We start from the raw sequence: 21,384 nt of genomic DNA, 5'->3' as shown, positions 1-21,384 counted from the left end.
CATTGAACCGCCAACCCGGGACAACAGGTCAACAAATTCCGAATAAAAGAGTTAACAATTGGGGTCGTAAAATATACAATCTGTACCATAAACGATTCCCTCTAACTGCTACGACATCATCTTTTGTACCCTCTCATTTGCGTTCGAAACCCTTAAAACTGAAACTTAACTGTGGTTCAGTAAAAACGTGTATTCGTGAATTAAAATAATTAAACAAATGTATGAAATTAAACTGAATTACTACTAAATGTTGCGTTGTTGTTCGAATTAAATTTCATCATACGCAAGCGGAACTGGGTCTTTGTCATTTTCGTCAAATTTTGAACAGGAGAATGACATTTTTAGACTCAGTACACGAGAAGTTTCACGAAAAAAAAAATTCGACATATCGACAATTTAACAGGGAATAAAATCGATTTAGTTTTGTTGCTAGTTAGGAATAGCTCAAACAACCAAAAGTTTTTCTGAATTTCAGTAAAGTGAACTAATTCAGTGTAAAATAGTCCGTGGAATCTGAGGCAACCGAAAAGTACGGTAGAAGCTCAAGGTGCCATTTTTGAAATTTGAAAGTAGAGAAAAAAGTTCCGCGTGAACTTTCAAATGTTGAAAAATACTCAAAGAACAGGTTGCTTCATGTCAATCACTCCCTTTTAGCCGAACTTTTGGTTGAACGAGAGCTAAAAAAACGAGATATTTGAAAAGAAAATTAGAGCTACTAGAAGACCTTGAATATGAGGATCTCTCTCATCGTGCCATCTTCAAAATATTTACAATCCACGGTATCTCGTGTTTTAAGTCATTTCATCGTTAGGCATGGATAGTGAAATGGAACATAGATGAAGCAATGGATAGTGAAATGGAACACTTGAACAACACACGTACAAAGTTCAAAAGACAGTTCGCGTTCATTACGGCAGGATACGGAGGGCAGAATATCGTGCACGTAAGCTCTACACCCAGATGTCGACAAAACCACATTGTCTCATTATGTTTGACGAGACGTACGCGAAAGCACACTTCCGGCAGCTTCAAAGACTACTGTTTTATTTTATGATCATCATAAGTTTGATATCCCAGAAGAGGTTAGAGAGCAGAAGGAGTTCAAAATTTAAAAAAAAAACTACATGATTTGGCAAGTAATTTACACATCGAGAAAGCGGAACAGTATTTGAAACAACCGAAACACGATCATCAGTCAGGAATGCCTCCAACAGTCTTTAATTTCATTTCTAAGGTCACACAATGGTTCTACGCAATTCTGATCGGAATTACCCTCGTGCCATTACTCGAAAAATGATTTCGACTGGTACAAAGCTAATAAGGTTAGCTTTGTGTCGAAGGACTTTGATCCTCCCGATCGTACGGTCCACTAAAAAGCACTGGATCATCAAGAAGCAGGTGCATCGGAAACATCATTAGAAATTAAAAGAATGGTCTACTGGATTTCTCTGAAACATAATAGTTACTTTTTAAGTATGCTTCTTGAACTATGTTTCCTCGAATTGTTACGTTTTGCTGTTGTATATCACTACTGGTCGCAATGAAGAGAGCTGGCATCACTGGGAGTTCGATGCGATGTCTGGGTGTTGCTCTCAAAAAAAAGTCTAATTCCAATGTGCATCAGGTACCTTCTAGCAGACCCTGACAGCTTCGAGCGAAATCAATCTTCAGTTCAACAACGCCATCGCACGGCATCACATTCAACATATCATGTCAATTGTATGGGTGCGCAGTGCTGCTATTTTGGCGCGCACGAATTTGACATTTCTCTCCCCTGCTTCTATGTACGAGATTCGATGCGGACTCGCCTGAGGGCACCATGTTCGCAAAAAAGGATGTTGCCAACGATTTGTTCGGGAAATGTGAGAGCTGGATATCTTGTTAATATGATGTCTTTGCTTCTAGTAAAGTAATTGATCAAAACAGTTATTTTGAGTGGTAGTGCAGCTGTGGCAAGTGTGTGTTGTTTAGTGAAAAGTGTTGTTATTGAACATTGCTGATTCACGAAAATGAAAAATATTCCAGTGACGGAAACTGTGAATTTACCGCTCAAAATTATACGACGTCAACGATGTGAATTTGCTGCCAAAAATCAAATGACATCAACTGATCGAAGGGCCATCTACATATCATTTTCTGTGTTATCAGATTTATATGGAATGTGTGAAAATTTACAAATCAATCGTGTGATACAAACTGAAGATTTAAAATTGGTCTACAGCAAACACATCTGCTAGTGTTTATTGTATTTTATGTTTTCAGTAGTCAGTAGTGAGTTGTCATCTTACGTTGTTTACAGCAATGCGAATAGGAGAAGCAGAATACTGGTGAGATCGTTCCTTAGAGATATTTTTTTTATTTACAATATTTTTTTTTAATTATTTTTATTTATAAAACTTATTTTGGCTCAATCGCTATTTGGCTTAACGTGGCCGTATTACAAAAAAACCTGTTTTAATCCACCTAGTGATGTAATGATGCCTTTCTCATGTATAATATTGTGGTATTCTATTCAACATTTTTCTCTTCGATTTTTGAAAGAAACCAGGGGATTGCTTGTGCATTAACTAGTATAAAATACAGAATGAAACAGTGCTTTGCTCGCATAGATCATCCTTTAAAAAATGAAGAGGGTTCACTATTATATGGAACCCGAGAACCGGTATAATCTAAGTCGGTTCGTACGGCCTCCAACTAACATGACGTACAAACTCTACTAGTTTTTATTCAAATTTTGAAGATTTTATACAATTTTGCCCTCGCACCCTAAATGACGATTTAAATGCTTGTATCCGAAAATATGCAGTAATTTTTGGTAGGACCATAATTTGAATCTAAGTTTGTGGAAATCGGTCAAACCATCGCTAAGAAAAGTGAGTGAGATCAATTTTGGTATATATGACCACTATTTCCGGTGCTTCCGAAACCGGATACCGGGAACCAGGATAGCCGGAATCGGATTGTTTAGTTGCCTACTGATAATGACTATCGATTTGTGTAGTTTTGAGACCAATTTAGAATTTTTTTTACGTTTTTCGTTTCGCCGGTTTAGTTTTTACTAGTCGGTTTTGAAGTGATTGCATTACCTTTTTATATGAGATAGGCAAAAAAAGAAATTATTCAAGGAACAATACTCGTAGATATGTTTTAAACACTTACAGCTCAGTATATTTTGTATCAATTATTAATATTATTTCATTATTTGATTGGAAATATTTCTAAGATTCGATTTGAATGTATCAAGCCACGTATTTTCAATTAAAAATGATTGAAATTTTGATTAGTAGCGAGCAGTGTCGTATTTTGTCTGCGATTTTTAGCGGTATACCGGATTTCCCTGCCATAGACGACGGTTTTGAAGGGGTAAATGATATATCAAAGGAAAAACATCGCAAAAGCGAAACTGTTGGAAGCACGCGAATTTATAAATAGAAGCGAAATTTTAGTTAACGTTTCAGTCCTACGCGTAGCATTCTAGGGGTAGGTTGTTGGTAGACAGCAAGACAAAAAGTGCCATAAAACGATTTGATGTTTTAATTGGTATGCTCTGATCTTGTGTCATGCAAGCTCGGATGAAATTCCATGTTATGTCGTTTCGCCTGAGAAATTGACAACTACCCCACGGTAAATTTTGAGTGCTTAAGATAATTTGTAATTTATATAAGGTGAACTCGATTGATAATGAGGAAAAGTTAAGCGCAGAATGGTAGAGAAACTTAACGTTATGAAAACAACTGCTTGCATACAAAACTTGAACACAAGCTTGGCGAAGAGAAGCTTAAATATCAAAATCGTATCGCAAGTATGTACAAAGATATAATTGCATACATTTGGGATATTGGTGTAATTTCGTCGGCTATAAAACAAACAATGTTCGGTGTTGATTCCTAATCAAGATCAATCTAGGCAGACTCTCGTGCAATTGCGGATTCAAAAGTGTGACGATTGATTGAACTGTTTTATTGTAGATCATTAGAAATTTTGGTTGCCTTGTTTCACATCAATGGCTCGAACAACCCCATGGGGCTGATCCTTGTAGTTTTTTTTGTTGCTTAATCTCGTTGTCATCTTCTTTATCGGCGGAGAGACGTTTCCATTGCTATCCAGCGAATAAGGGGGGAGCAGTGGTTCGCTATTCACGCTCCCGTCCATTGGTTCGGTGTCACTGTTGTTGGTGGAACGATCGTTATTGCTTATATTTGTCTGGAGGTTGTGTACGTTGTTAGCTGTAGCTGGCGTACTTTGTACTGCATATGGAACAACTGGTTTCGTAGAAGAGCAAGCTTCATAGCTGTTGATGGCTGTCTCCAATGTACTGTTTTTTTTAGGTAGGTGTGGAGGGAGCGCTGTTGTCCTTTGGTGCAGACGTCTTCTTGTCCATTTTTTCACATGGCTTACCATAGTGAACAGCTTTTTGACAAAATTGACATGTGGCCATCTGGTTGTCATAGGTAACAAATGATTTGCACGGGATTTCTGTATTCTGACCGAGAATCACATAAGAAGGTATAGGTCTCGTCAAGCGCATACGTAACAAACGTACGCCATTAAGAATACCAGGGAAAAAGTACTTCCACTTTTCTTTTCCGATGGAGAGATTCTCTCCGTACTGGGACATAGTTTTGCGAATATAAGGATCGATAGCGCTTGAGGGAAGATCAAACACATGCACTTCTATAGCACTATCTTCCATATATACTGGAATGTTGTATTTAATGTTTTCGTGCTCCACATAGTGCGCATTATAATTGTCTTTTGCGAATTGAATTGCATTCAACTCGTTATAAAACTGGATGTAAACAACATTATTTGTCTTATTGCATTGGAGTAGATGCACACGTTTAATATCAATATGCATTTGCTCTTTAAGCAAATCTTCAAGTTCTCGTATCGAAGGTCAAATTTTGCACTGCCTGAAGTCAACAATAATTGTATTCTTTCGTAGCGACGGTAACTTTTGTTCGTTTGGTTCACTCGTTCTATTGTTCACTACACAATACTGCACTTGGTTTCTTCCGTCCCGAACGTAAGCGGCTTTGTTTTATCGACTGACTTGGATGAGATGTGAAAGCGAACTGAATATTTTTATATTTATCCTTACAAAAATCGAGCTAGACTAAACTCCGTCGATTATTCGGGGAACGTTTGATCTTTTTTTCTCCGAGTTAAACGCTAAGTTTAAGACGCGTGCGTGAAGTTTATAACCGTGCAGATATTGTTTTGCGGCCGTGCTCACCTAGGACGGATGTAAATATAGTTTAGACTAGGAGGAGAATTCATTTGGTATATTTTTTGTTTTGGTTAGAGAGTAGATATTAACATTACTTCGTATCGCGTTCGGCGTTGTTGTTCGATTAAGGATGATCAAGTGATATCTTCCCAGTATTACGGCAGTCTATTGCAAAAATAAGAACACAATAAATTAAATGTATGAATTGATAGCGAACCTCCCGACAGTCGGCTGTCCGAAGTTTTACGAGTTTCGGAAGAAATTTCGTATTCTAGTAGGGAGCACACATTAATACAAAACGAGATAAAATTGGTACGAATTCCCGGTAGCCGGCTACCCAGAGCATTAAACAATTGATAATATTTTAAGTAATTAATTGATCACATTATATAGCAAGATAAATCCTGATCATTTCCTCGCCCCACTGACACTACTCTTTTCCTGTGACACTTGTGATGATTTAACTACTAAATTTTAACCATTTATCTCTTGAGTTGGTATGTTAAGGAAATCGAAAATTCGATCTGTAGTTAAGAAATTGGTGGAAAATACAGGAATGTATTGTAAGAGTAAGTAAACAAAGAGAATCTGTCGTTTGCACTTTGGACCTTTTTCATTTTAAAAAGTTGCGACTACTAGTACGGATAACGGCACTGAACGCACTCATTTATGAATGTCACTTTAAGAGTGACAATAAAAAATCATTATAATTTTGAGTTTTTCAACAAATACAGGCATTCGAAGACCAACAAATGCGAAACTTTAATTATTGATTGCACTTTAATACCGTTTTCGTTTCAGAACCTACACGCGGGCGACTCTGACTCCGAGTAAAACGAACACGTGGTACGCGCCTTAAACAACAACTCATATAAGAAAGTTTGTTGCGTGTTGCGACCCGAGAAAATTTTCAGGGCGAAACTACGCGATTGGAGTCCGATCTAGAGCGACCCCAGGGTGCTAGAACAAACTCATCAAAAGTTGTTTTGGCGACTCTGGGTCAGCTCTCGGGCTGCTCTGATCAATAAACGAAGACGGTATAAGAGAGAACGGTACTATTATTGATCTTATTTCTATTGGGAAAATTCAAGATGACACCTTGATTGTCAAACGATATTATTTCGTTCATATTTGAAAACTTCGACGCGGTTTTGAATATCTCCGTCAGTTTATAAGAACAATTTCCACCTACCATTAGATATGGAACGCTTCAATCAATGTTGGGGTTCTGAAGCAGAATTTTGTAACGATTTTGAACTACTTTTTCTCAGAAGCCGAGAACACTTTTTCGGTTTATCTGTTCATTTTGTTATCATTCTTCGCAACTGTATAAACAACTCTAAAACAGTTCCAGATTGTGTAAACATTCACTATGCATTCTTGTGTTTCAGAGTGGTTTGAGATGAGTTTGATTCTTCAGTAGCAGTCAGTAGCAGCTCCGTGATAGACCAATACCGATATTAATTTATTTTACACTCACTCGTAAGAATGATAAGTAGAGTTGTAATTTTGTTGTTATTTTGGTGTTCATTCCATGAAACTTTAGCACAAAGTAAGTCTTATTACTGATTTTTATGTACAATTGGTGTTTGGTAATTTTATTCTAATAATGATTATGGTTTCAAACCAACATCTAATGAATTATGCAACAAGTGATCAATATTAGGCTCAAATTGTAGTGCCAATAATAGAATATAATAGTAATAATATAAATAGATTTAACTTGTTTCAAGAGAAAAATTAACGTACAAATATGTTATTATAAAAAAAGAACAGTATGAAATGTTATATATCAAAATTTTAGTTACAGTACTGGAGAAAAAAATAAAATATTGCCGCAATAATCTCTAACTTTTCGTTACTAGATGTCGTATGCTACTATGACAGCACCGCCGCTACTTTGAGCGAACCTTTAACACCAGACAGTTTGAGTGTGGCAAATTGTACACATTACACATACATTGGTCTTGGTTTGACTGCAAATGGAGATTTAAGATCGATTCATGACAGCTACGACAAAACCAGTAAGTAGAACCATGTGTCTTTAAAAATACAGATTATTATCACTATGAAGTGACTCATAGAATTTGTAGTCATTTGAAAACGAAATTTTTTCTCTTCTGAGATAATTTTTGACTCAAATTTGGACATTCAGATTAATTCGAGTAGTTTCCACAAGCGTGTGTCAGCGCTTACGTTACATATTCGGCAAACTAACAAACAGAAAAATACGCTATTTGCGGTTACGTCACTTATACAATTATACTCCAGAACCGTAAGTGTTAATTATATCATCTTCGAACTAGATAAATTGTTTGAAACTAGCTTTCGAATGAACATAAGACTGCTGAAATCGGGTTTTCCATCTCCGAGAAGATTGAGTGTATAGAAAAATGTGATCTGATCTACAATTCATCAGTAGCTTTCAAACAAGCTTAAGCTGTTGAAATCATCCTAGTTATTTACAAGAAAATGCATCGTATCTTCGGAACCGCAACAGTCAGCCATTTGATCTTCAAACTTTATTCACAACTCAATCGTAGTTTTTTAACCTAGTTTGTTTGTTGTAAGTTTCTTGAAACCGGTTAAGCTCTCTTCGAGAAAATTGATACACAAGTGTTAAATATTAAAATTTTATTCGATATACTGATAATATTAGACTACAACAACAGAATATTATTCTCAACATTTGCTACTTAGCCATTGTAGACTAGCTGGCGACCTACTTGCGAACGTTCCTTATTAAATTCCGTACAGACTTCTTGACGACAAATTTTGACACTTTTTTCCAATCTTTTTCGAACTGTTAAATGAAACCAGGCTGCCGAGACATGTTTCCTAAGATGTGCCTTCGTTAATGCCCAAAATTCCTCAATTGGTCGAAGTTGTGGGCAATTTGGTGGATTCATGTCTTTTGGGACGAACGTGACATTTTTGGTAGTATACAATTCAACCGTTGATTTCGAGTAGTGGCAAGAAGCAAGATCTGGCCAGAAGACAACAGGATCCTTGTGGCTTCGAAAGTCGTTTTTGTAAACATTCCTTGATGTATATTTCGCTGTTCATTGAAGCAGTGGTGATGAAGGGTTTCGAAATCTTACCGCAGCTACAAATTGCTTGCCAGACCATAGCTTTCTTACCAAATTTTTCGACTTCAATCGATGTCTCGGACTGGTTTAACACTTGCCCTTCTCGCACCGTATAATATTGTGGTCCCGGCAAGGATTTGAAACTTACTCCTTCCATTTTTGCTATCTTTCCCAGTGACAGTCCGCGTTCTGTGCACCATTTGTGCACAATTTTCGACGTTGTTCTGCTGAAAGTTCTCACATTTCGAAACAAACTAATGAAAACGAATAAACAACTGCACAAGTGGTTAGAGAAGAGTGTAATCAACAGGACGCAACCATAAAAAATGTCAGATTCTGAACCATTGCAAAATGGCAGCGGTTCGTCCATACTTTCTGGGACAGTCTTTATACGCACACACACATCGATTTCTTCTGCAATAATATATTCTTTCCATAGAGAAATGTAAGAAGAGGAATTCCAGAAATTGTTACCTTACACGACATAAAAGCAAGATAGATTCATCGATAATAAATATTATTTTTTCCAGATGGCTTTACTGCATTTCAAAATCTAAGAGCAAATAATTCGAAGTTATTAATCCTGCTTGGTGGCATTTATGAAAGCAGCACAACGTTCTCAAATGTAATAACCCAATGTTTAGGCTCATCAACAAAGAGCTGAAGTGAAAGTTTAAAATTACTATCCTATATAGATTCTAATTCGTGGCACTATATTTTTTCTAGGTTATTGGATCTTATCCGGATACACTTATCAATAACATTGCGATATTTTTGAATCGTTACAACTTCGATGGTATCGACATCGATTGGCGGTATCCGGCGAGTCGTGGAGGAAAAGCATCGGATAAAGTATTGCTTTCAAACAGTAGTGGGGAAACATCAGATGTGAATTTTCACTGGAATGGCTTTTAGTCGTTCGTGTTTACTTCTAAAAACCGAGAAATATCGGTTTCATTTTTTATCAGTTCGAAGAAAATTGAAACTTTACGCTAAAATATGCGTTTAATTTGTATACTAAAAGTTTATCTTTCAAGAATTTAATAACATATTGAAGTAGTATTGAAACATGTGCAATGGTAAAGATTTTCATCTGGTGTATCTGCTGCCTCAACTTTCGTTGCAGAGTGCCGTTAATTATTCCGTTAACATTTTTGTTATGTTCTAAACTGCTTACAGGCCAATTTTCAGAAGTTTCTCATACGACTACGGGCTAGATTGAACATGATAAACAAACTGCTTGTTGTATCTGTTTCACCGAACAAGAGCGTTTTCACTGGAGCATATGACAGTACAACGTTGAGCTTGTGAGTATATTCAATAACTTGTTTCGAAAGTTTCTATTGCTTTGAAGTTTAAGTGTGTGAAACCCACAACCCCTAGAACAAATCTGAAAAGAAACGATTTCAATTGTGAGAATGCGGAGCACAGTTTCTTTGCTAGCGGCATTCTTCATTTAAAATTAATTTGAGGAGGAAATCACATTTCAACTGATCAATTTTAATTTTTTCGGTATCAATTCTTTAAAACTGTAAATAATGTATGATTCAATGACAAGAAGAAATTCGAAGAACCGAAAAAACAGCTAACGAGTTTGTGCAAGAGCAGGTGTTAATGTTGAGTTCTTTATGTAACATTTTTTAAACCCTGATTTGGAAATTCGCGACCTACTTCACACAACAACCACAGCGTTGATATACTTGATTTTTTTTTCTAAAGGTTTTCATATATATTTTCACAGCATAGATTTTAAATTTATTTCACACTGGAAATGAGGGTTGCATTACTTTTACTAATACTCACTTGATGATTGGAAATCTTTTCTCGGGAAAAGTGTGAGTTTAAAAAAGTTGAAATTTGTTTAAATTTACATTTTTCCCATGTCGATTGCATTAAAACGGAATGAGAACGAACTGTTGCGGTAAACTTAAACAAAGTATAAGTTAAACATGACTACATTGTGACACCTCAACCAGGCAATCGCAGCGACATCGGACTCCCGTCGGACGATTTATTGGACATTCATCAGACCAACGCACAGTGGTTTGAATCGACAAAAACGTGAACTTAATTCTCTAGCTGCTAAACCGTTGATCCGATATACATAGTTTCTTTGAAGAATTCTTTCACAAAAATATACCTCGTGATTTGATCACAATAAAAAATGTGCAAAGCCTACTACAATAAAAGTTCATTTCAACAACTCGTTTCCCTTAAGAGATAGAAAAACGATGTTTTCTACAAAGTTTTAGAACTTCTAACGAGAAAAAATTTTGCCGAAGAAGCTATAGGTCTAACGCAAAAAGTTTCGGATATATGAAGCAATTTCGTTTGAAATCACTTAAAATCAATTTTTTGTACATAACTTTTTTCACAATTATTTTCAGTGTCTACTATGTTCGAGACAATTACTAAAAACGTAAAATTACATATATTTGTTTAAGACTGTGCACGATTTGGCCTTTTCCTTAAAAAGTTATTTAACATTTAAACTTTTATATGCACTAACTTTAACTACCAATAGGAAGCAGAGTCGCAGACCAAAATGCACATACATATACTTTTTGGAAAGTTTCAATCAAGTAATATAAAGTTGCGAAATGTGTAGCGTGGTCCATTTAAATTGTGCGAATGAGGCAACAAAATATAGAGTGCTTTTTTGACCATTTTCTTAGCAAAAACATTTGCTAAAACGACTATTTTTGATTGATTAAAAAGAGCTTTGTAGGAAATGTTCAAAAATTGGAATCGGTCGTTAGTGTAGCTTTAGTGCAGTGGTACAATGATTGAATATAATTTAATGATGCATTCTTGTATGCAATTGATCAAACTAAAGAAGCATGTTAACGTGATCATTAAATTTCGAAAAGTTTTACTTATTCTTTTAATAGAATATTCCTTATCTGTTCTTTTAATTCCAATCCAATTCATTTCAAGGATGATATCTCACACCATTACCAGTACGCCTAAAAACAAATACGTTCTTATGAATTGAAACATACACTGAGAAAAATAATGAAATTTACACTATTTCTAAATAAATAATACTATGAAATGGACATCAGTTGAATAAAATATTCGATCAAAACCATTCTCGATGTAAAACTAAATTGGAATACATTAATTTCAATGAATATGACCGTTTATTTATATTGACGCTTAGTTTTACTTTTAAAGTAGGTATTGAAATATGAAGCACAGTGAAATAAGTTTATATTATATTACCTGCTCCAATTATGCACTGTTGGTGTTGGTGAGAGCAGCGCTGAATATTATTTTTAAGATTACAAAAGAGTTGGTTGACAATACAAATGCTGGAGCATTTGGTCGATGATAATATTACAATAAAATGCGTGAGTGGTTCAACGTTACATACAGGCGTACTCGGTAAAGTATCAAATCAAATTATGTAAATCATTAGTTTAGACATTTTTTAAAAGAAAAGCCTGGACTTAAGTATAAAAACGTGCACAGACTAAGAATAAAGAATAATAACCAACAAAACCAAGTTTTTTTGGTTTCAGGGAATTTGTAACTAATCTGTTTCCTAACTGCAATTCTATTACATTTTCTACTGAAGTCGGTAATGTCTCGCGATTTTTTTTGTGATAACGATCATCTATCAACATTCACTTTGAAGAGGAATTCCGAAAGACTCGATGCTCGCTGAGAGTAAGTCATAATAGTAAGCTACAGTGAAAAGTTTTCTCTTTCGTCTGGTGTTAAAACTAATGCTTTATTTTTTATACCTCGACTCCAATTTCTAGTTATTGCCTAAAGATAACTTATCGATCAATATCACAAAAAACGCGTGATATGAAGATAAACAATTTTATTAATGTACGTTTTTCCTAAGAAAATGGTCAAAAAAGTACTCTATATGTTGTTGTCTCATTCACACAATTAAAAAGGGCCACGCTACACACTTCACAACTTTATATTACTTGATTCAAGCTTTCCAAAAAGTTTATATATGTGCCTTTTGGTCTGCGACTCTGCTTCCTATTGGTAGTTAAAGTTAGTGCATATAAAAGTTTAAATGTTAAATAACTTTTTAAGAAAAAGGTCAAATCGTGCACAGTCTTAAAAAAATATGTGTAATTTTACGTTTTTAGTAATTGTCTCGAACATAGTAGACACTGAAAATAATTGTGAAAAAAGTTATGTACAAAAAATTGATGGGGACGGGTGTAGCGTGATGGGATAGTCGATGCCTTTCACGCAGCCCGCCTGGGTTCGATTCCCAACCCCGCACATAGGGTCAGAAAGATTTTCTGGTCCGAAGAGGCGAATGACCTAAGATGTTAAAGCCTCTATAATTGAAACAAAAAAAAAAAAAAAATTGATTTTAAGTGATTTCAAACGAAATTGCTTCATATATCCGAAACTTTTTGCGTTAGACCTATAGCTTCTTCGGCAAAATTTTTTCTCGTTAGAAGTTCTAAAACTTTGTAGAAAACATCGTTTTTCTATCTCTTAAGGGAAAAAAGTTGTTGAAATGAACTTTTATTGTAGTAGACTTTGCACAATTTTTATTGTGATCAAATTACGAAGTATATTTTTGTGAATAAGTTCTTCAAAGGAACTATGTATATCGGATCAATGGTTTAGCAGCTAGAGAATTAAGTTCACGTTTTTGTCGATTCAAACCACTGTGCAACGTACGTATTGGACAAACGGAGACTCCTTTGGACGTTTGTTTTCTTACAGGGAACAAACTAAACGACCCGCTTGTATGTAGCTGGCAGATTTCCCCCAGACTCCGGGCAGCGTCTGCCAGAAGGTATTGCCGGAATGCTGGAAGAATTCCGGCAAAAGTCTGGCAACAATGCAACAACCGTTTCCGAATTTCATGGACATGAGCTTAGCGAGGCACCTCTTGCCGATAATAACGCAAATAGGTGAATAATTTGTTGCTTATTTGTTGCTAATTAGTTACAGTAATTTTGAATTTGTTGCTCAATTTTTTTAATTTTTTTTGAGTACTTCCCTAAGTTCATATGAAGTTAGCGAAGCCACACTTTCAAATATGCTTCAAAACAGATCGAAGCCCAGTGAATAATTTGTTATTAATTTGTTGCTAATTAGTTACAGTAATTTTGAATTTGTTGCTCAATTATTTTCTTAGTTTTTTTTTGAGTACTTCGCTAAGTTCATCTGAAGTTAGCAAAGTCTCTCTTTCAAATATGCTTTAAAACAGATCGAAGCCCAGCGAACAATTTGTTGCTTATTAGTTACGGTAATTTTGAATTTGTTCCTCAATTTTTGTTGTTATTTTCTTGAGTACGTCGCTAACTTCATATGCACGTAGCAAAGTTCTCAAACAAATAAAAACTAAATTGAGCAACAAATTCGAAATTATCGTAACTAATTAGCAACAAATTATTCACTGGGTTACGATCTGTTTTGAAGCATATTTGAAAGACAGACTTCGCTAACTTCATATGAACTTAGCGAAGTACTCAAAAAAAATGAAATAAATTGAGCAACAAATTCGAAATTATCGTAACTAATTAGCAACAAATTAGCAACAAACTATTCATTGGGCTTCGATCTGATTTGAAGCATATTTGAAGAAGGGGCTTCGCTAATTTCATATAAACTTAGCGAAGTGCTCAAAAAAATGAAATAAATTGAGCAACAAATTCGAAATTATCGTAACTTATTAGCAACAAATTAGCAACAAACTATTCATTGGGCTTCGATCTGATTTGAAGCATATTTGAAGAAGGGGCTTCGCTAATTTCATATAAACTAAGCGAAGTACTCAAAAAAAATTTAAAATAATTGAGCAACAAATACAGAATTATCGTAACTAATGAACTCGCTAAGTTCATGCTCATGAGAATTTCGCCTAGCGGTTATTAGCGGACTGGCAGGACCGTTTTGAATCGATTCTTCATTTTTAGCACCTTTGGTTTCATTTTTTTCATTAAAAATTTAAATGAAGGGTAATAACATAGCTTTTGCACTACCAAACATGATATGAAATGTTTCTTCTCTTAATATACCAGAATTTTCACTTCATCTACCTGTTCTCAAAACTCATTTTCACTTTTGGATGTACATACAGGATTGACGAATGTCAAATGAAGTCGAACAAAAAAAATCGAAGGAAAAGCGACCTTGCAAAACATGACGTGGCGAGAGAATGACGCATTTTTTTTGGAAAGCTGTCGGAATATTGCCAGGTTTCAGCCGGTTGCCAAAATTTCTTACAAGTTGGGAGTTTTTCGTCCAGTATGTTGTTCAACAAACTCTGAACAACCATCAAAATCTAACCGCATTCTCAGTGGGATCTGTTTTCTGTAGGATTACACGCTCGTTCTACGTTACTCTTAAGTGAGTACAATTTTACCTACTTTTGCCTTACTTTTACTAATAGTGGTAAAATTGCACATAATTCAAAATTGAGTAACACACCACTCAAACTCATAAAAAGTGCACTTACTCTAAACTTGAGTTACCATCTATCTACTCATTTTTGAGTTAAGGGAAGACACAGTCAAAATTTGAATATTTTTTTCTCAATATAAGGAAAAAATATTTTTTTTTTTTCAAAATTTGAGTAAGTTCAACTCAAAACTTGAGTACCTTGCACTCAAAATAAAGACATTATCATTCGTAAATGTTTATATACAAAGTAATTCTACTTTCTTTTAAATGAGAAGCCCAAAAAGTGATTCCCGTTTCCTTTAAACCAGTCTGGAGTCGAAATTGAACGAATTTTATATCCCTATGTTGTACTTCTCATTTAGCATAATTGGAACCACGAAATTTCTATTGAAAACATCCGTGATTGATGATTTATGGTTTCAAAAACCAGATCTAGAAACGACAATGAAAAACGACGTATTCTTGCATTCTTAAATTCCATAAGAATATTCCGAGAATGAAAGCGCACTGAACTGCCAGAAGTATTTTTTTCACTCAAATGTTCGCTTACTCTATTGTATGAATAAATGCGAGAGAACTCATTGCCTGAGAAAATTTTACTCAAATCCATACTCAAATTTTGACATATTCTTCCAGTTTATAAATTTGAGTGATCGCAACTCAAACGATGAGTTATGTTCAAAGAGTGTGAAGGTTTTACCGGAATGCTGGCAGAATTCCGGCAAGAGTTTGGCAACAATGCAATAACCGTTTTCGGCAGAGAATTTCGACCAGCGGTTATTAACAGTTCTTTGCCATACAAGACTGGCAGAACCGTTTTGAATCGATTCTTCATTTATAACTCCTTTGGTTTTTATTTTTTACATCAGAAATTTAAATGAAATGTTCGGAAAATGTGAGAGCTGGATATCTTGTTAATATGATGTCTTTGGTATATATAAATTTGTGAAAATCTTGGTGAAACTTAACAAAACTGATTGGTTAAAATAAATAAATAAATTTCCGAGAAAATTGAGCGAAAAGATAAAATATGCGTTTTGTCGATTAGATCGCTTATACCATTGTCTCATCGGAACTGGAAGTGATAGCGAGTTCATCAACGAACTCAATCAATGACTCAGTAGTAGCTATCAAACGAGCCTGAGTGTGTTGAAATCGGTTCAACCATCTCCGAGTGATCTCCGTTTCATCCATCTCGGAGAAAGGAGAGTGAGTTCCGTCTTGGAAGTTTCAAGGACTATTCACACATATCCGGTCCGGTTCAGTGCCGGCACGACACCGTGCACGGATACTGATATTATTTCATTCGTTTTCTATGCGCGCATTTACACCTATCCGGCACCGTGCCGTTTCAGTGCAGCTCGCCGTCAGTGTAGCGTCCGTCCGGCAAACTCAAATTCGTCGTCACCGATATTTTTTATTTTCACTGAAGTCGGTATGTTATTGCATTGGCTGTGCCGGAACGGAAACAGTACGGAAACGGAACGGAAGGGTTCCGATAAAAAAAGAACACTGACGGCGCACTCAAGGCACTTTCACTGAACCGTCACGGAACTGAAATGTGTGAATAGTCCTTCAAACCACTATTTTCGGTACTTCCGGAACCGGATTTCGGGGACCGATGTGATTTTGTGTGGACATCAACTTGGTAGACCTGTAAAAAAGAGTACCCTTCATTTGATCTTATGTTCATTAAAATCAATTCAGCCATCTCAGAGGAAAGTGAGTGCATATTTTGTTACACACACACTCTCGTACAACCATCGGGCATTTTGCGATTTCGACGAACTGATTTGAATGGTATATGACATTCGGGCCTCCGGATGTAGGTTCAAAAATTGGTTTTCACTGTGATAATATAACTTTTCTTTATGGGAAAGGAAAAATCAGATGAATCGACTTATTCCAAGCTTTTAAATGTGGTTCCCAAAAGATAGAACGAGATCAAAGAATATTGCAAACAATTTGTTTTGAGGGATTTGAAACGTTTTTGTCCAAATGTGTAGATATTCTAGTTTCGGTATATCTTTCTAAAAAATAATTTTGACATGAAAATTCATATTTCTAGATACGCAGATATGATCAACGTTTATGCGTTCAATTTCACCGAAACAGTAGAAACCAAAACAGCCAATTTAGCTCCCATGTACTCCAATTCGGCGAATTTGATTAGCGTGGTAAGTAAATCGAATGATCATTCTTTAATAGCCCTGATACGCTTGACCTATCGCTTCAGAATTCATCTATTGTTGATTGGCTATCCACCAAAGTCCGAAAAAGTAAAATAAACATCGTCGTCGCATCTTATGCTCGAAGCTACACTCTAACCAGTGCCACCAGAAATACACTGGGAGCTTCGATTCGTGGTCCTGGAACGCAGGGTGCGATTACCAGACAGGCTGGTTATTTGGCACAGTACGAGTTCTGCTCGTTGCGTAGCAATTATGTCAACACGACGGATGCTGTAACGCAAACAATATACTATACCAAAGATTCGAGCTGGATTAGTACGGAAACGGCTGACACTCTGATACAGAAGCTCACCTACGTACTGGACAACACCCTTGGCGGAATTGCTATTTATACACTCGACTGGGATGATTGGAGCAACGGATGTGGGGAAGGTGAATTTCCGGTTGCGGCTCTGGCACAGCAATATTTCAATTCCGGCAGCAGTAGTCCATAAATTTGCTAATGTGTATGGCGCACACTGAGCTTTTTATGTGACTTTCCTTGGCGCACTTCTCCATTTCGTTCGTTAGATAACCAGTGAAATAAAAATAATTGTGTATCCAGACATGTGCATAACTTATTCATTTTTGATATGCGAAGCGAGTCAAAGCTGGTAGAGTCACCTCGTCAGTTCATTCTAGTAATCGTTGTCCCATATGTCAATCCATAAAATCCATCCATCGTTAGCACTCGTTTGCATGGTTTTAATTAACAAGCTTACGTTGCTTCTGGATGTTCATATCCCAACCAATCAAAGCTGTGGCACACCTAAAAATAATCAATCGCTTCTGTATGTATATTGTATATAAATTTATTCCACCTCGGTTTTAACACCAGGTCATTCGCAAACGGCACTAGTCGGTCGTTTTAACTAAAATGTGATTAAACAAGTAATTGATATTTCAATCAATCAACTTGTCAAATTTATTCGTATTCACATTATCCATTGTCTTTGATATTACCAAACTGCCTTTTTGCCATTCATTATAGAAAGGTAATAGAATTGCTGGAAAACCCAACTTTCGAGCGGAGCCCGATCAGATGCACATAACAAAATCATAACACAAGTATATCAACAGGTGATATGTATAACAATTTGAGTTATTTGCGATATTTAACAAATGAAAACAGTTGAAAGTTAAAACTTATGATAACAATATAATAACAAAATCCCCTGGGCTTTGGATGATGAGCTACAGGGTGCGTACCCCCGCTTGGTGGATGGGGGTGGGAGTCAATTTACACTTCGCGTATTGACAAACTCTGACCATGCCGAGATCGATCGTTCGCTTATAAATGTAAAAGATGAAAATTATTGTGTTGTCTGGATCGATCACGGAGTGGACAGGACTAATAATGCTTGAAATTGACAATAGGTCATTAGGTGGTTTCGAGCATTCTTATGCCTGGAATTGGTCACCAATTTGAATTATTTTGATCCAGTTGGGATGAATATTAATATATCATATTCGTCCTGAACTTGGTGAATTTAATTCTAAAAGGAGGACTATTGTTATCAGGAATAGGAGTAAATTGATATCTTATGAACCGTTTAGGAACTTTCAAACCTTTCCGATCCGGCTCGGTATCGATAATGTTTACAAATTGCAATGACGACGAAACTGATTGATCAGTTGTAAATACACTCTCAAATCGGGAAAGGTTTGAATGTACTTAGATTTCTCCAACTTGGACACAGATGTCACCTTCTAACTAAGAGTGTGAGATGTGTGTTTCTGGAAGAGAACGGTTCACGTGGACCATTTCATCCAATCACACCTAGTATTTCTTCACGAAATACATGTAGTTCTTGTTTACTGGATGCGTGCTCAACACTAGAAGGCCCAAGACTTAGTTTAGACCTAAATTGCTCAAAAACAGTCAAAATGATTGAAAGAGAGAAAGTCAATAATATAAACTGTGACAGAATAAATAAAAGCTAGTGCAGTATTCCTAAGTGCATATATCGGTAAATAAAGAATTAAAAAAGTTCACAGAATTTCAAGCAACCCTTCCATTGTTTACATATTGTGACTTTCCTGGGCAATCTAGTGTTAAATGCGCATCCTTACATATATAATTTAACAAGCTTACTAATACCTGATTTTCTTTTATTTTTATCACGAGAAACTATCAAAATAAAAGATTATAGACAAAAACGATATGGAGCGGAAAAATCCTAGGGTGCCACAGGAATACCAAAAGGAAATTGAAAAAAAATCAAGAGCCCCAGCGAAACGACGAAAAATTGGTGCGTTAATGTAATAAATCTTTTGATGACATATTAACTTTTGGTAAGTCACAATATTTCTATTTTTATTATTACTTTTATTATTATCATTATTATTATTGTTGTTGTTATTGTAATATTAAAAATATTAATGTTATTATTATTGTTGTGATGGTCACTATTATTATTTCTTATTGATATTATTATTGTTATAGTAATTATTATTATTTCTTTATTCTTGATAAATTATCACATTGAGATATTAACAGGTTTCTCCGGCATAATCGAAAAAGCGATGCAATGGGGAAAAGGAAATGTAACGTAACTTCGACAAAGATAGAAACAATCAGAGCAGATTAGAATGGATAGTGTTTGGTAGACCAAACATATCTACATCTATTTAGGAACTTTAAAGTAATAATCGTTTATACCGCTTCAGACATAAAAGACTATATAGGAAAACAGGGCCAAGACCGAAGCGGATACAAAGCGAAATTTTCTAAAGTCTCATCGACGAGGACATTTAAGACACAGAAGCGGTTGGTAGGATGACAAAATACTAATACGATACAGACGCACGACTCAATGATTGACTGGTTACAGGGTGAAGCACATACTTCCTGCTCAAGGGACAAATTCTCTGGCGAACTTGCAATAAAAGATATTCGTATCTTTCGTTGCAAATTGATAGCCGCAAAGGAATCTGTCGCTTGGGTTACATGCTGGAGGATTTCCTCCTTCGTTACTAGTGTTCATTTGAGCACCATAGCCTAGTTCGTCTGGTATGGAAAGTGTGGATCGTTGTAACCACCCCCCTCGGCCAGAGCAGCATATGAAGGGAAAAAAAGATAACAATATAATAACAAAATTAGTTATGATGTTTTATTTTCATTTGCAAGACTCATGATGAAGTTTATTAATTGAAAAAATGAGTTCTTCCGTTGCTTAATATCGAAATATAATGATCAGAATTTCAAAAAAAAAAACCAAAAGAAGAAATCAGATCACTAAATAAATTATTCATTTAATAAAAAATCATTCAACAATTTTGGATTGAAACGATGCTAAAAGTTAGTTGTGATATATTGTTTTTGTGTTAAAATTGATGTCTAATTTATTTCAATTATTGTTATAAATTTCTGCTTTGGGACTTCTGCAGTTATATCAAACTCAATAATAATTGTGATACAAACGTTTTTTTTGTTATGATTTTTGTTATTTTAACAGCTTACCAGCCAAAAATATTTCAAAATTTGTTATAAAATATTTCTGAAATAAATTACTCCAGTCGTTATAACTCTGTTATTACCATCTGATCGGGTAAGTGCTGCTCTCAAAAAAGTCTAACTTCAATGTGTTGTATGATACGTATAGTAAAAAAAAATGATCGAAACAGTTGTTTTAAGTAACAGTGCAGTTGTGGCAAGTGTGTGTTTAGTAGTGAGAGTGCTATTTATTGAAGAATGTTGATTCGGGAAACTATAACTGCTCATGCGGAATTTAGCGCCCCAAAATTCAACGTTATTAATCGATCGAAGCGCCGCACAGTGATGCCTCTCCATACAAAAGTGGGCAAAAACCATAAATACGTCGATAAACGTCAGCTGGATGATTTTTTATTAATAATTTGAGGTCTTTGAATATATTTCCATCTTGATAATTTATGAAAAAATATTCGATCCACCTAAAAGTGACATGATGCAACGTTCTCTATGAACCGGAAAATGACGACTTTTTTAATAAATTAACTTGTGTATTTTTATTTATTTCGTGATTTAGTAGGAGCTTTAACTAATGTTTCAAATAATGATTAAACCTGTGTGCAAAATGTATACACAGAGAAAAAAACTTTTCCTTATATCTTGAAAACATCAATTTTCTCCAGAAGTGCTTAGCTTAATATTTTTATTTTCTGATATGTTGTAGCATTCAACTGATGTAGTTTATTGCACTATGATTGAAAATGGGAGAGTAACAATCAAAAAAGTGTTTTTTTAAAGTTTACAACAAAAATTCTAATTTTTGGAAAATGCTCTGCATTTTGCATTTTTTAAGGTTTTCGACTTTGTGAAAGAACGCAAACACAAGTACAAAATAAAATTTGGTTGAATACTACCGCTTCACTAATAATAGTGGATTTTTATTTTGTTAAAGTATCTTATTAAACTATGTAAAATGTAAAATGACGAAAACAATAAGTGCATAAA

General features: G+C 35.3%; 2 protein-coding genes across 3 annotated transcripts in view; one reads left to right on the top strand and one right to left on the bottom strand.

The window, feature by feature from the left end:
* Positions 1 to 21,384, bottom strand: part of LOC131438760 (G-protein coupled receptor dmsr-1) — a 475,110-nt gene that overhangs the window by 63,369 nt on the left and 390,357 nt on the right. The window lies entirely within an intron of this gene.
* On the top strand, positions 6,656 to 17,729 carry LOC131438761 (chitotriosidase-1-like). Its single transcript, XM_058609007.1, has 7 exons — positions 6,656 to 6,782; positions 7,096 to 7,254; positions 8,850 to 8,944; positions 9,046 to 9,171; positions 9,499 to 9,626; positions 16,784 to 16,892; positions 16,952 to 17,729. The coding sequence occupies exons 1-7, from the start codon at positions 6,719 to 6,721 to the stop codon at positions 17,399 to 17,401; spliced, it is 1,131 nt and encodes a 376-aa protein (XP_058464990.1). The 5' UTR covers positions 6,656 to 6,718; the 3' UTR covers positions 17,402 to 17,729.

This window comes from Malaya genurostris, chromosome 3 (assembly GCF_030247185.1).
Source record: "Malaya genurostris strain Urasoe2022 chromosome 3, Malgen_1.1, whole genome shotgun sequence".
In the NCBI taxonomy this organism is placed as follows: Eukaryota; Metazoa; Arthropoda; class Insecta; order Diptera; family Culicidae; genus Malaya; species Malaya genurostris.
The sequence above is the reverse complement of the archived record's forward strand: the minus strand, read 5'-3'. Positions and strand labels throughout refer to the sequence as shown.

Coding starts and splice junctions, on each gene's coding strand:
- LOC131438761 (XM_058609007.1), top strand. CDS start 6,719: ATGATAAGTAGAGTTGTAATTTTGTTGTTATTTTGGTGTTCATTCCAT. Junction 7,255..8,849: donor TGACAGCTACGACAAAACCA/GTAAGTAGAACC, acceptor TATTTTTTCCAG/ATGGCTTTACTGCATTTCAA. Junction 8,945..9,045: donor GCAGCACAACGTTCTCAAAT/GTAATAACCCAA, acceptor TATTTTTTCTAG/GTTATTGGATCTTATCCGGA.